The sequence below is a fragment of the Frieseomelitta varia genome, unplaced genomic scaffold, assembly GCF_011392965.1.
Source record: "Frieseomelitta varia isolate USP_RPSP 00005682 unplaced genomic scaffold, Fvar_1.2 scaffold_974, whole genome shotgun sequence".
NCBI lineage: Eukaryota > Metazoa > Arthropoda > Insecta > Hymenoptera > Apidae > Frieseomelitta > Frieseomelitta varia.
This window is the reverse complement of record NW_025110783.1, coordinates 50,142-62,416: the sequence shown is the minus strand read 5'-3', so window position 1 is coordinate 62,416 and position 12,275 is coordinate 50,142. Positions and strand designations below refer to the sequence as shown.

Here is a 12,275-nt window from a genome sequence, read left to right as displayed (position 1 = left end):
CGATTATCATCGAGAATTCTGACACAATTTTTTCAACTCTCAACCTTTGTAAAAGCCGCGAGGATCATTCTCAATTCTCTCGGTAATCGAAAAACTTTTGTATTCGTACCGAGTGAATACCGTTTTAGTAAATTTTTAAGAATTTTCACACATCTCACAAAATTGATACACTTTATCGTCAAGTATTTTTACTTTGACAATGCTTTAGCAATCATTTCACACAAATAATTTTTCTCGTATACTCCGGTATACTACAACACTATACGTACCCACACACTCTAAAATAATATTTATTTAATCGAATAGTCGCGATATTCCCTCCGAGAATATTCAGACAAACATTCAGAAATTTTCAAAAAATCTCAATCGTTCGATCGTTGGCGGTTAAGTGACAGAGTGTCCATCCATCATGATTGCAGACGATGTAGTCGACGGATGTGGTCGTCACACGCGCGATACCGAAAGAAAAACACGGCGTATGTATGAACCGTGCGATTTCCAAAGCCACGTGGTCGAACCATATTTCAATTCGGTTCAATTTTTTTTGACAAATTCATTTCAGTATACAGTAATACTTCGATTATGAAAGCAACGATCAACTAATCAATTAAATTAATCGAGCATTCCAAACAGCAATTAATAAAAGATCGAGAGATGATTTTTTGGCAAAAAGAAAAAAAAAAAAAAAAGTTGAAGGAAACTGTTACATTTCCATTCGAAAATTTTTCTTCCCATTCAATCGGTATGTATATCGTTAAATAGAAATAAATGATTTTCTCTCGTACGAAGGCAAAATCATTCGATTGTCTGAAAAACTCGAAAAAGTACGTGTAATATAAAGATTCGACACTCCGCGAAACCACAATGAAACAATGATTTACCGTCACTTTACTTTCGATCGAGTCGATCAAGCTCTCCTCCACTTCTGACCCCTCCGACTATACAACTTGTTATGCCTTGTGACCCGTGCTCCTCCGTGATAACGAGCTCGAACCGAAAGAACCACTGTATTATTCCTGCTTCAGCTAGGTTATTGCTTTTTTTCCCTCGCCAGCGAGAAGACGAGAGTGAAAAGGTTCACCGGCCAAAACGATACTTATAGTGCCTTAAGTGTCGAATAATCGGTCGCTACCGATACGCATACTATGACTCACGAAAGTATTTGAACAACATTTGTACTCGTGTGTCCCCGTACTTGGACATATTTTTGTTCTAGACAAACATTAATGATCTTCAATTTTAATTTTTCATTAAAAAATTTATACATATGTGTATATATCGCAAAATAAAAAACTTTAATGTTAATAACTTAAAGTAAGCTTGAAAATAATAATTATTATCAAGGATCTTCTGTCGTCTTCGTTTTCTTAGTACGTAACGTCAAATGTAGAGATAAGTGGATAATTAACCGCTCGATGAGCTCCACAAGCTTTACATTTCATATAGCAAAAAGTTTCGCATAACACGTTTAATACAATTTATACACGTGTGTATTCACAAAAGATTTTTATAAATGTTCAGATACAAGTTTTCGTGAGTCACTTTGTACTTGCATGAATGATGAGTAAATTCGAATGGCCAGACGCGCAGGGTTTCATCTCTTTTTTGTTCGATGGATTATTATCGTTATATATTTGACTTATTCAGACAATGTTTCGTCCTTTTTTTGTGAAGCCGTTTTAAAGTTTAACAATTTCATGCTATAAATAAATAAAAGTATTTATTTGATCCTTGAAATTCTTATTCTTTTGCATTCTGATTCTTTGCTAGATTCTGATTCTTTACAGATTTATTTTTGGTTTTATTCGAATAATGTAGGATGATTATTTCTTCTTTTTTTTTCTTTTATTATTGCTAAAACCTGTATTTCCAGTTTCTTTATTCTAATTTAGTCTGTATTTCAACTGTTTCGTTATCCTAGAAAGAAATACGTCTTTGAATATTTTATTAAATTTTCTACAAAATCTTTTTCAACACTGAAGAAATAAAAAGAAATGATAAAATAGATAATCGAGTGAGTAACTAATAATTGTTAAAAAAGATTCGAATTGTTCTTCATTCATTTTGTACTTGGTAGAAAAACGCGGTATTTTATCAACGCATTTCATAATAAAACATTGATGTGATGGATAGATAAAAGTCATGAAAATTTACGCAAAAATGACGCAAAAACGTGTAAAATTCTTACACGTGTTTAACACGAGTGACACGTTTAAAGATAAATGTTTGGATCAAGACTCGTCGGAAATAATGTGACTAAAGTAACCAAGCACGATTTAGTCAGTATTGACAAATCATTCGTTTACGTGTCGACCTTCCACGCTGTTTAGTAATCTTTTCGTCCATGAACCAACAATTCTGCCTGAATATTACTATTTTCGTATCTAGTCTACTGTCAAAAAGTATCATATACGTATCGCATCTTACTATGTACGTATTTACTGTCTAAATATTATTAGTTGCATTGCAACAATGAAAGTATCTCTGGATCGTATTTTTGTTCCGGAGGAACATTCCTAATCTGTCTTATACTAATGACTTAAAAATGAAAGAAATCAAGACAGACAGCATTCTTGTACACAACAACGAAACACAATGAAACATTTCGCGCTGTCCAACTTCAAACGTTCTGTACATTGAGATAATATAATACACACACAACATTTCTGTAACACAGAGATACATGTACTAGATGCAGGGGTCATCAAAGCGTTAGTTGCCAACATCCGGTTGTGGTAATAGCTTTTCAACTCTGAAATGCCCGCTCCTCCGATCGTCGTCTTAATACTACTTCGTCTGAACGCAAAATTGCCCTAGCTTGTTAATCACTGATCTTTTCACGCAATGTGTTAGCATCAAGTATTAACTTGATCCCTCAGGTTACTATGTTATTAAAAAAAAAAAATTAACTACACCGCTATGACTGCCATGGAATTTTATCATTCAAACGAATTAATTAATGCAACAATATTTTCTCAAAAAATCAATCTTTTGTTTTTTTTGGTACCGCTAATCACACGCTCACTGCATTCTTATCTACCGAATGAGTGTGATATCTTGGCACAATTTGAAGAAACAAACAAAGAAATGTCGGAATCGTCTGATTAAAGAACGTTCCCTTTCTCGTGTTATTTGTCCACGATGTGTTCTTTTTATAAAGAATATCACTAATCTTATTATATATTACAGAAAATAACTTACAACTTCTCTGGATTGATCTTCGCTTGTATGAAAGAAAACGCTTCCTTCGAAACGAATTCCTTCTCGAATTTTCATCGATGTTAAATGAATCAGTCGCGAGTAGCCCGACAGCGGTCGAATGTTTGTCTTCGAGCTTGCTTCAGCTATATCTTTATCCATTGTAATTATCGTAAAAGTAGGCAGCACCCGATAACCCAAGATTATCATTTTCATTATCGGACAATCAGCATACAAACATGAAACCGTGGTAGCTTTCTGATAACACAATGGCAATCAAATCGAATCAAATCGAAAGATGACGGAGGATATTGCAATTCGTACAGTTGCCTGCTCGGGTTTATTTGTTATAGATTTAAATGTTTTGAATAGTACTTTCATGAATCATCGATTATCCATGTGGCGGATTGAAAGAAAGAAACAGAGAAAAAAAAAAAAAGAAAAGGAAAATGAAGATTCCCATTTAGAAGATATACTACGTCATTAGTAGTTGACTTTCTTGAGTGGTGAATTTACCGGACCTCGGCTTTTAGCTTTTTCTTTCTTCGGGCGTAACGCCTGCTGAAACTTGCATCTTGTCTCGACAGCTTCGATCTAAAGATAAATCGCGAAAACTAAATCAATTACACATGTTCGTAAATACGAATTATGCTCGAGCATAAGCTTTCGTTTCAGGTTGGACACGCGAAAACGTGCGTAAGATTGTGCCAATCTAGCCGATCCTGTCTACTTACGATTTACTGTCTACTTACATATGCACACCAGAAGAAGCTACTTATCCTATCTTGTCACCCTATGTTTAAAAAATAGCAAAGACAGGAACATACACTTGCTGCTTCACGATTCATATACACCTGGGCATAAAGGCCTACACTAGAGAGGACGACGTTTCCGACATCCGATCGTCGCACACACACTAATTAACACACTAATTTATGCATGTATCATTTTCCTGAAATCGACTAACGAAGACTAATGATCATTGCGTAAAATATACTCATAACTGTTATACAAATGTTGCAAAGTATCTTGCACATGATATTTAATACATCTTTTGGCAGATAAAAATATTATTTAATCATATGGGTATAATCTATCTTTACATTAATATTGAATATATTTTAAATTTACAAATGATTATAATGAATATATTCCTTTATATTGTAATATTATATCAATATCATACTTATATTTATCATTAATGCATTATTATTAACATGCAAAGATGCGACGTGCAAGAAAATCTATCTTGAATTAATAAATAGAATACAGACAAAGAAATATTACTACTACTCACGAGTATAATATGTATAATGACTGAGATCACTGTGCTCTGTCAGCTGTGTCGATTCCGACTTTTCGTTCTACGACGAAATTCATGCGACTCACGATTAAATCGGTGAAGTTGTGACTTAGTAGAACTCATCGTGAAGCCAGTATCAAGTAGAAGAAATGAACAATCGAAGAAATCTGTAACGCGATGTAGAGTATTATAATTGGTTCTTAAAGATTATATTAATTAAAGATAATATTAATTATTTGAAATGTCAAAAATTATTATATATTTAAAATATCGGAAAATATATTCTAATGTTATCAAATAACTACTGATATTCCATGATATAATTGATTTATAAAAATTATATTCTAAATTTTTGCCATTAGAAATTCAAATATATTTTTTAGCAATTAAATATGGCGCCCTTCTTTTGTCAGTTAAATAAAGCTGCGCAATACATCAAAGATACAATGCGCTGAACATATTTATACCACAAAACTATTACAACAATATAAGACTGTAGATCGATTGAAAATATGATATAAATGCTACAATTATACCATAAAACAGACATATATTTATCTTTAAATGTTATTTATGTCTATAAGAAAAATATCGAACTTGCCATTAATTGTCATGGCATCCTTTTGAATTTCGTGATGTCTTTCTAATGTTTCAGTATTTCCCTTGTAATAAACAAATAATCTGTAAACAGAAATCAAAATTTTCAAATGAGTGTATAAGAGAAACATATTACCTAAATATGAACCAACAATCAAGGTTGAATGCTTCTAATACGAAATAGCGATTAATATTACAATCACAGAAATAATAAAAAGATGATAATTTACTGATAAATTACAACAATATTGAATAAATTATTCAGTAAAACGTACTTTAAAACACATAATGAAAGTATAACGAAGATATTGCATTTAACAAATGACACACAGAATGATACGTCTTAATGCTTCGAGTTTTAACGGTAGAATAACCTACCGCGCATCGAATTCGTCCTACGAACGATGTGGCGGGGATACAAACGTACATAAATACTTGAATTTAATTTACCTTGGACATTTATAAAACTATCCCATAAATTATTCAAACGTAAATTAACTCCGTTTAAACGTAAATTATCTTTCAATATTATATGAACGTTTTTTATATTTTACGTACGCTGCGATTTCGATTTTCGATCTTAATTCACATATCGATATAATGTACAGCCGAATTCACACACTAACGTAGCAACAATTTATATTCTAACACAAATTCTTGTTACACACATACATATAACCTTCTAATTTTACATAAGAAATTATATAAATATATGGGGAATTTCAAATATTTTGAAAAATGAAAAAATGCTAAATAGTATATTTTAACTAAAAATCCTCCATGAATGCCAATGAAAACATGCCTTATGATAGATCTATGTGCTATGAACTATAATCATAATAGAGTCGATATGTAACTTTTACAGTATCAAAAAGTAATTTACAATTGGATTAAATGGCTATGAATTTTATAAATTCTTAAATACTTTTGGATAAATACTAAAGAGAAAAGAAAGCTGCTTTCAATGATTGTAGGTATTATTATAATTTCACATCTCGAAGTATGTGTACATAGAAAATTACTGTATAATGCGATTTTTCTGTTCGTAATTGCAAATAAATTATACCGCTTTTACAATTTTGTAATTGCTAACATTGTATATGTTTATGACATATTTTGATAAAATTGCATTATGTAGTGGTCGAACAATTATAATTAAAAATTCTCACAGATAATGGCCAAATTGGACAATTTTAAAGATCATAATAAAATAGCTGAAGAAAATATTGTTGTACGTATGCGCATTTATTTATTTTTATTCAATCAAAACTTGTAAATATTAGTAATATTAGTAATATCAAACTCCCTTTCATTTACATTTGCAAGCTTCAGAAAGCTTTGCTTTTCATTTTGTGTTAACACACTTATTATTTTTCATTTATTCTGGTAACTCAACTATTATGTGAAGTGTGGTGAGAGTGTGAAAGAATACCTTGAACCTAGATTCGAGTGTCCTATTTGTTTAACTTGGCTGCGTGATCCAGTTTTAACATCTTGTGGTCATAAATTCTGTTCGCAATGTATATACACTTGGCTTCAGTAAGTTATATTTTAAAATATTATATACTTCACAGGTATACATATGTACACACACACACACACACACACATATATATATAATCTATAATAATATATAAATAATTATATTTATATTTCATATTTATGAATTTAATTTTTATTTTGTAGAAAAGAAGGTGCTTGTTGTCCAGTTGATGGTAAAAGTCTAAGATCTGAAAGTGATTTATTCAGAGACTTATACACAAGCAGAGAAATATCTCAACAACGTATACCTTGTCTTTACCAACAATTTGGCTGTGAGATTAAAATGTCTCCAGTAGATATGGAAGCGCATATAAATGAATGTACTTATAAACAATGTCTTCCAGATTCACAAATTATATATTGTTCCTTTAAGAATGTTGGTTGCATGGAAACTTTTCATAATGAAGAAGATTTACATGCACATGTAGAAGGAAATATAAATATCCATTTAACTGTTGGTACAATTTTTTTCGTAACATTTAATCATAATATAAAAAAAATTACTCCGCAATTTCATAGATGATGGCGAAAATATTACCACAACTCTCTGTTTTAAAAAGTAATGTTAATGCTGCAGCTGTAGAATCGAAATTATGGGATCCTCCACCAAAAAGTACAATGGAAAAAAATGAACCACCATTAGAATGGCAACAATTATTAAAGTGAATTTTATTTATATCTTATCGTATGAAAAATTTCTGCAAAATATATTTATAAAAAATTTTTATTGTAATTAAATGTATTATCTTCTTTTAGAAATCTGTATGAAAGGATAGTGGTATTGGAACAACAAAGTAAAGAACTGTCTATAACTGTTTCTAATCAAAAAACTCAACTCACAACTTTGCAAACTTCTTTGCGATGTAGTCAGGAAGAAATGTTTTTACGTAGTTGTAATGGGGTTTATATTTGGAGATTACCTTCCTTTCATGAAAAACTTGAAAGCATGATGAAGGATTCATTAAAAATGTTTTATAGTCCTGGCTTTTATACTAGCCCTAATGGTTACAAAATCTGTGCCAGAATTAATATATCTTCTAAAGAACCTAAATTTCTGTCACTTCTTCTGCATATAATGAAGTCGGAAAATGACGACGGTTTAGATTGGCCATTTAATGGAACAATGTATTTTGTTTTAGTCCACCCACATAATTGGGAGAAAGATATACGAGAAATAACTTCTTCAAGACCAGATCTTGAAGCATTTAGAAAACCAGTATGTGAATTGAATAAACGAAGCTTTGGCTATACAGAATTCGTACGAATACAAGATTTACCTGATTTTTTGCAAAATGATTGTTTAATTTTTAGAATAGAAGTTCGTGTTTATGATAAATTTAGAACACCAATATAATTGAAGAATGTTAATAACATTTTCCTCTTTGTTTAAAGTAGGAATCATTTTTGAAAAACTTCCGTCCTTGCAAATTTATAATATCAAAAAACATACATTAAGTATATAAAAAACCATTAAAACTTAAAGAAAAATCTAACATTATAAAACGTAATATTATATTACACATTTCTACAGTTCAATTTATCGTTAATATTATATTAATGATATTAATATAATCCCACTTATCTATCGTTATCTGTAATATATCTTTTACATAATGTAATTATATTAATGGAATGTAATCTACTAATGGAAACGCTATTGTATTTTAGTATAATTTTTAACTTTAGATATAAATGAAAAATATTTTATGTAAATTTAAATTTATTATATACTTTATGCTAAATTTATTATATAATTTGTCCTATAATGTAACAAAAATTAATTTTATCTTATATAATAAAACTTTAAATTAATATGTATCATTCTTATTTCCTTGCATATTAAAAAATCTATTAAATATATATATTTTAAAAATTGTACATTTACATACATTAATGTTGCAATATTAATGTTGCAGCAAAAATCACTTGTAAAAGTGGGACAATGCCAATGCCGTGAAATTGTAACGAGTCAGAGAACAATATCAGATTGAAGTTTTCCAAGTACAGATAATATTTTAAGAAACAAAATAAAAATGCAAATAAATATTATACGTATTATATTTATTTTTTCTTCGTTATTTGTGGGAATTATTGGATTATTACTCAATTATATGGAATCTTATCTACCCTGTGTAATAACTCGTACTTATCGTTACGGTAAATTTTCTGTTGATAAATATCAACCACTAGTTGCAAAAGTAGAGGTACCTAAAAGGTAAGCAATTAATTACTTCATATATCCTACGCATATTAACGCATTCTTTAAAAAAAATATTAATTATAATGTTTTAGATGGTTTAAACATTTTTATATCTTTGCTGCTCCAGCTTCGAGCTATGTACTATACTTGGTAATTTGCAAATATTTATGGAATGATAATATTTCTAAAAATGTTATATGGATATTGGATATATGTTTGGGATCATTCAGACAAGCACTAGGTAACTACATACTTGAAAACTACTTCAGTACTTTGTACTTAAATGTTTCATTTAAAAATATTTTTTTAATAATACACATTTTATTTAACAAATGTTTTCCAGTATCACCTGAAAGCACATTTATAGCAACTGTACTTTTAACTTTACACTGTTGGAAACGATTCTATGAAACACATTTTGTAAATATCTTCAGTGACAAGATGATGAATATTAGTCATTACATCATTGGACATTATCACTATGTAGGAACTTTGATCTGTATTATAGGTGAATCCAAAGGATTTGTTGAAGGTAATCAAATATTTAAATATAAAATTGAAGTTATCTTCTAATTAATTTCTTTTAATATGTTTTTCATATAGGTTCAGAAGGAAATTTCTCTTGGAAGAAAATTACATATCTGCAATTAATATGCGCTATTATTTTTGTACTATCATCATGCGTACAGTTCAGGACAAATTTGATCCTTAATAAGTTACGGCGAAACAAAGATGGAAAGATTAATTCCACAACATATAAAATACCACATGGAGGACTGTTTAAGTATATATCAGGCGCATTACAACTTACAGAAATAATTATTTATATAACACTTTCTATCATTTTATGGCAAAGTTCTACTTATCATTATGTTACAACGTGGGTCTTAATTAATCAGGTACAGTATGTTCTCATATAAAATTCTTAAAAAATTCTTAATAAGATTGAATTAATAATCTCCTACTTTTATTTTAGACGTCTACTGCTGTACTGACACATAGATGGTACATAGAAACATTTAAAAATTATCCAACATCTCGAAAAATTCTCCTTCCTTATATTTTTTAAATGTTACAAAATTTCTTGCATGATACAATGATGCAGAAATTTCAGATATGTTTATGGAACAATATTATAATTGAATAATTAAATAAAACCAGTAATCCGCATCATTTTTATAACGTACATGCTTTTGTAACATTTTAAACAAATTATGTTAAAGAATATATGATTTTAAATATTAATTTATTTTACATTACGTACAAACAAATGTAAATTATGATTAAAATACACTTCAACAATAATTAGAGCTACAGTATTTATTTATTATTTGTATCCTAATTCTTAATCTGACAGATAAGTTGAAAATTTTTTTTGCAATATATACAAATAGTGACTTCTCACGTTTATTTTTTCACTTGAACAATAAGCTGAAACAAACAATTTAATCCTCTCTGAGACGAAATAATACTAATTCTTAAAAAAATATAAGAAATAGAGTATGTTAATATATATTTATTAAAAACTTAGTTACATCACGAAGATGAACGTTTTTATAAATATATTAACATACTCTAACATGAAAATAATTTATTAATTAATAATCTTTAAAAAAAAAAAGGCTTTCTCATACCTGTATGGATAGCCTTGTACTTTGTTCCTAAATATTGATAACAGTGAACTAAAGAAGATAGCGACTAATCCAGCGCCTATTGCTGCAAATATTCGCCGTTTTTTTACATCACCTTTACGTGAAGCGGCTTCGGTCATTAAAATCATACCTAACACCACTGCTCCATCTTATTACACTTGTTAAGGGAAATATTAACCATATGTATCTATATTCAGAAAGATATAGAATAAAATCATAAAAATTGTACACTATACAACTGGTAGCATATCACAGAATAGCTAAATCATCACATAGATGTTAACTCTGAGAATTAATGAAAAGGATACTTAGAATCATAACAATGTATGTTTCTAAAATGAATTGCCCTTGAGAAGAAGCATGTATATAAGCTACATTCCCACTAGGTGATCTGTGTATGAATGGTGGACCTCTAATATGATTCCACATTTGTCCAGATATCATTGTAAGTGTAAAGAACTGTTTAAAAAAATAATTATAAGATAAATTATCATTCAAAGAAGTATACTTACATCATGAAACATTACCAATGCACCAAGACCCCAAATTGTTTTGTTATAAATGAAATCTAAATTGTTGCGCCTCAGGTATAAAAATCCTCCAATAAGTATCAGCAACATTATTATTGCAACCGTGCCAGAATAGTTTGGAGGCCTAAATACTCTAATCTGTAATAAATTTTAAACAGATTAGCAGATGATTCTTATTTGTTAAATATTCCACATATATCACATACCTGAATATCAGTACGTTCAGATATCCACTTTGCAATTGCTTCTGCTCCAAATCCTACTCTTTGGATATCCATGGTATCTGCAGGTTTTGGTTTACCTTTTGGTGGAAAATGCATATATACCGGTGCAGTATTCAATCTCATCTATTGTAAATACATTGAAAATTATTTGTAAGTATTATATTTAATACACATTTATAATATTTAGTACATTTATAACATACCATGTGGAATACATCTGATCCTTCGTCAAAATCCACAGATGCAAAAAACAACTTCTTTGAGTGAGATTGTAAATATCTAAATGAATTTGCCACGATCACAAATTCATCATTTGCATGCCTAATGAGATAAAAAAATAAAAAAACTAATTAACATTAAACGTAGTACAATTTAGTAGAAGATAAATTAACATTAAATTTACCTGCATATCTGACACTGTCTTTGAGGTGCCATGGCAGTGAACATTACAACAACAGAATAATTTCTTGGTGTAGTTTTGACATATTCTTTAAATTTTGCCCCATTAAACTTAATCACGGGTCTCGTGAGAGCTAGTTCTGATAACTGCTGCACTCGATCTGACAACGAAGAACCAGGAGTCTGAAATACATTATTTCGCTTACATTAGACACAAGAAAATTGATATTTAAGTCAATTTTGACTGATTGAAGGTTAAGTAAATTTTTGTTATATTAAAAGATTACACAACATGTAAAATGTGTTAAAATGCACAAATAATTTAAAAATGTACTGTTATTATAATTGTTCCATTATTAATTCCTGGATTGGTTCGAGTATAAAAAATTGAACGACTAATTTGACACTTTGACACATATGACAGTTACAATAACGTAATTAAATCCTCACGTTTTTCATCCTGTATTGGCCATAAACATAATTTAAACTTAGAACAAGTCCCAACAGTATAATACATTTTTTACATTCCATTGCAAACAATATTATAAAATGATATATTACATATACTTCTCTACCACAAGCACGTTACAACCATGCAGGTAACATAAGAAGCTTATTGGTCTATTCGAT

General features: G+C 29.6%; 4 protein-coding genes across 13 annotated transcripts in view; 2 read left to right on the top strand and 2 right to left on the bottom strand.

Annotated features, from left to right (window-relative positions):
* The window catches only part of LOC122538190 (zinc transporter 1), an 8,036-nt gene extending 3,368 nt beyond the window's left edge, over positions 1 to 4,668 (bottom strand). For 3 of the 6 annotated variants that reach the window (XM_043672046.1, XM_043672045.1, XM_043672050.1), the window contains exons 1-2: positions 4,496 to 4,668; positions 3,202 to 3,792 (exon numbers count right to left, since the gene is read on the bottom strand). The gene's annotated coding sequence lies outside the window, so the exon portion shown is untranslated. Of the gene's footprint in view, positions 1 to 881; positions 1,135 to 3,201; positions 3,871 to 4,495 lie in introns of those variants that run through there. The other 3 variants (XM_043672048.1, XM_043672049.1, XM_043672047.1) reach the window with 2 other exon arrangements.
* Positions 1 to 8,113, top strand: part of LOC122538191 (TNF receptor-associated factor 6-like) — a 10,554-nt gene extending 2,441 nt beyond the window's left edge. Inside the window, exons 2-7 of one of the 3 annotated variants that reach the window (XM_043672052.1) lie at positions 6,043 to 6,068; positions 6,270 to 6,329; positions 6,507 to 6,637; positions 6,785 to 7,094; positions 7,160 to 7,302; positions 7,397 to 8,113. In XM_043672052.1, the coding sequence (XP_043527987.1) occupies positions 6,063 to 6,068; positions 6,270 to 6,329; positions 6,507 to 6,637; positions 6,785 to 7,094; positions 7,160 to 7,302; positions 7,397 to 7,994 (1,248 nt within the window). In that variant the 5' untranslated portion in view covers positions 6,043 to 6,062 and the 3' untranslated portion in view covers positions 7,995 to 8,113. Of the gene's footprint in view, positions 1 to 5,802; positions 6,069 to 6,269; positions 6,330 to 6,506; positions 6,638 to 6,784; positions 7,095 to 7,159; positions 7,303 to 7,396 lie in introns of those variants that run through there. The other 2 variants (XM_043672055.1, XM_043672054.1) reach the window with 2 other exon arrangements.
* The window catches only part of LOC122538194 (polyprenol reductase), a 15,012-nt gene extending 4,923 nt beyond the window's left edge, over positions 1 to 10,089 (top strand). Inside the window, exons 3-7 of the mRNA XM_043672061.1 lie at positions 8,557 to 8,855; positions 8,933 to 9,081; positions 9,184 to 9,372; positions 9,444 to 9,739; positions 9,817 to 10,089. Of these exons, the coding sequence (XP_043527996.1) occupies positions 8,674 to 8,855; positions 8,933 to 9,081; positions 9,184 to 9,372; positions 9,444 to 9,739; positions 9,817 to 9,909 (909 nt within the window). The 5' untranslated portion in view covers positions 8,557 to 8,673 and the 3' untranslated portion in view covers positions 9,910 to 10,089. The remainder of the gene's footprint in view (positions 1 to 8,556; positions 8,856 to 8,932; positions 9,082 to 9,183; positions 9,373 to 9,443; positions 9,740 to 9,816) is intronic.
* On the bottom strand, positions 10,070 to 12,275 carry LOC122538193 (tumor suppressor candidate 3). Of its 3 annotated transcripts, none has more exons than XM_043672059.1 (8): positions 12,096 to 12,275; positions 11,650 to 11,828; positions 11,450 to 11,567; positions 11,229 to 11,369; positions 11,005 to 11,160; positions 10,801 to 10,951; positions 10,475 to 10,640; positions 10,070 to 10,295 (listed from the first exon to the last, which is right to left on the bottom strand). In XM_043672059.1, exons 1-8 carry the CDS (start codon positions 12,174 to 12,176, stop codon positions 10,286 to 10,288), a joined length of 1,002 nt encoding a protein of 333 aa, XP_043527994.1. In that variant the 5' UTR covers positions 12,177 to 12,275; the 3' UTR covers positions 10,070 to 10,285. The 3 variants fall into 3 exon arrangements, with proteins under 3 accessions (XP_043527994.1, XP_043527993.1, XP_043527995.1); XM_043672058.1 differs by having other exon boundaries at positions 10,070 to 10,271; positions 12,096 to 12,273; XM_043672060.1 differs by having other exon boundaries at positions 10,070 to 10,271; positions 11,020 to 11,160; positions 12,096 to 12,271.

Coding starts and splice junctions, on each gene's coding strand:
- LOC122538193 (XM_043672058.1), bottom strand. CDS start 12,176: ATGGAATGTAAAAAATGTATTATACTGTTGGGACTTGTTCTAAGTTTA. Junction 11,829..12,095: donor GCCAATACAGGATGAAAAAC/GTGAGGATTTAA, acceptor AATGTATTTCAG/ACTCCTGGTTCTTCGTTGTC. Junction 11,370..11,449: donor GATCAGATGTATTCCACATG/GTATGTTATAAA, acceptor TATTTACAATAG/ATGAGATTGAATACTGCACC.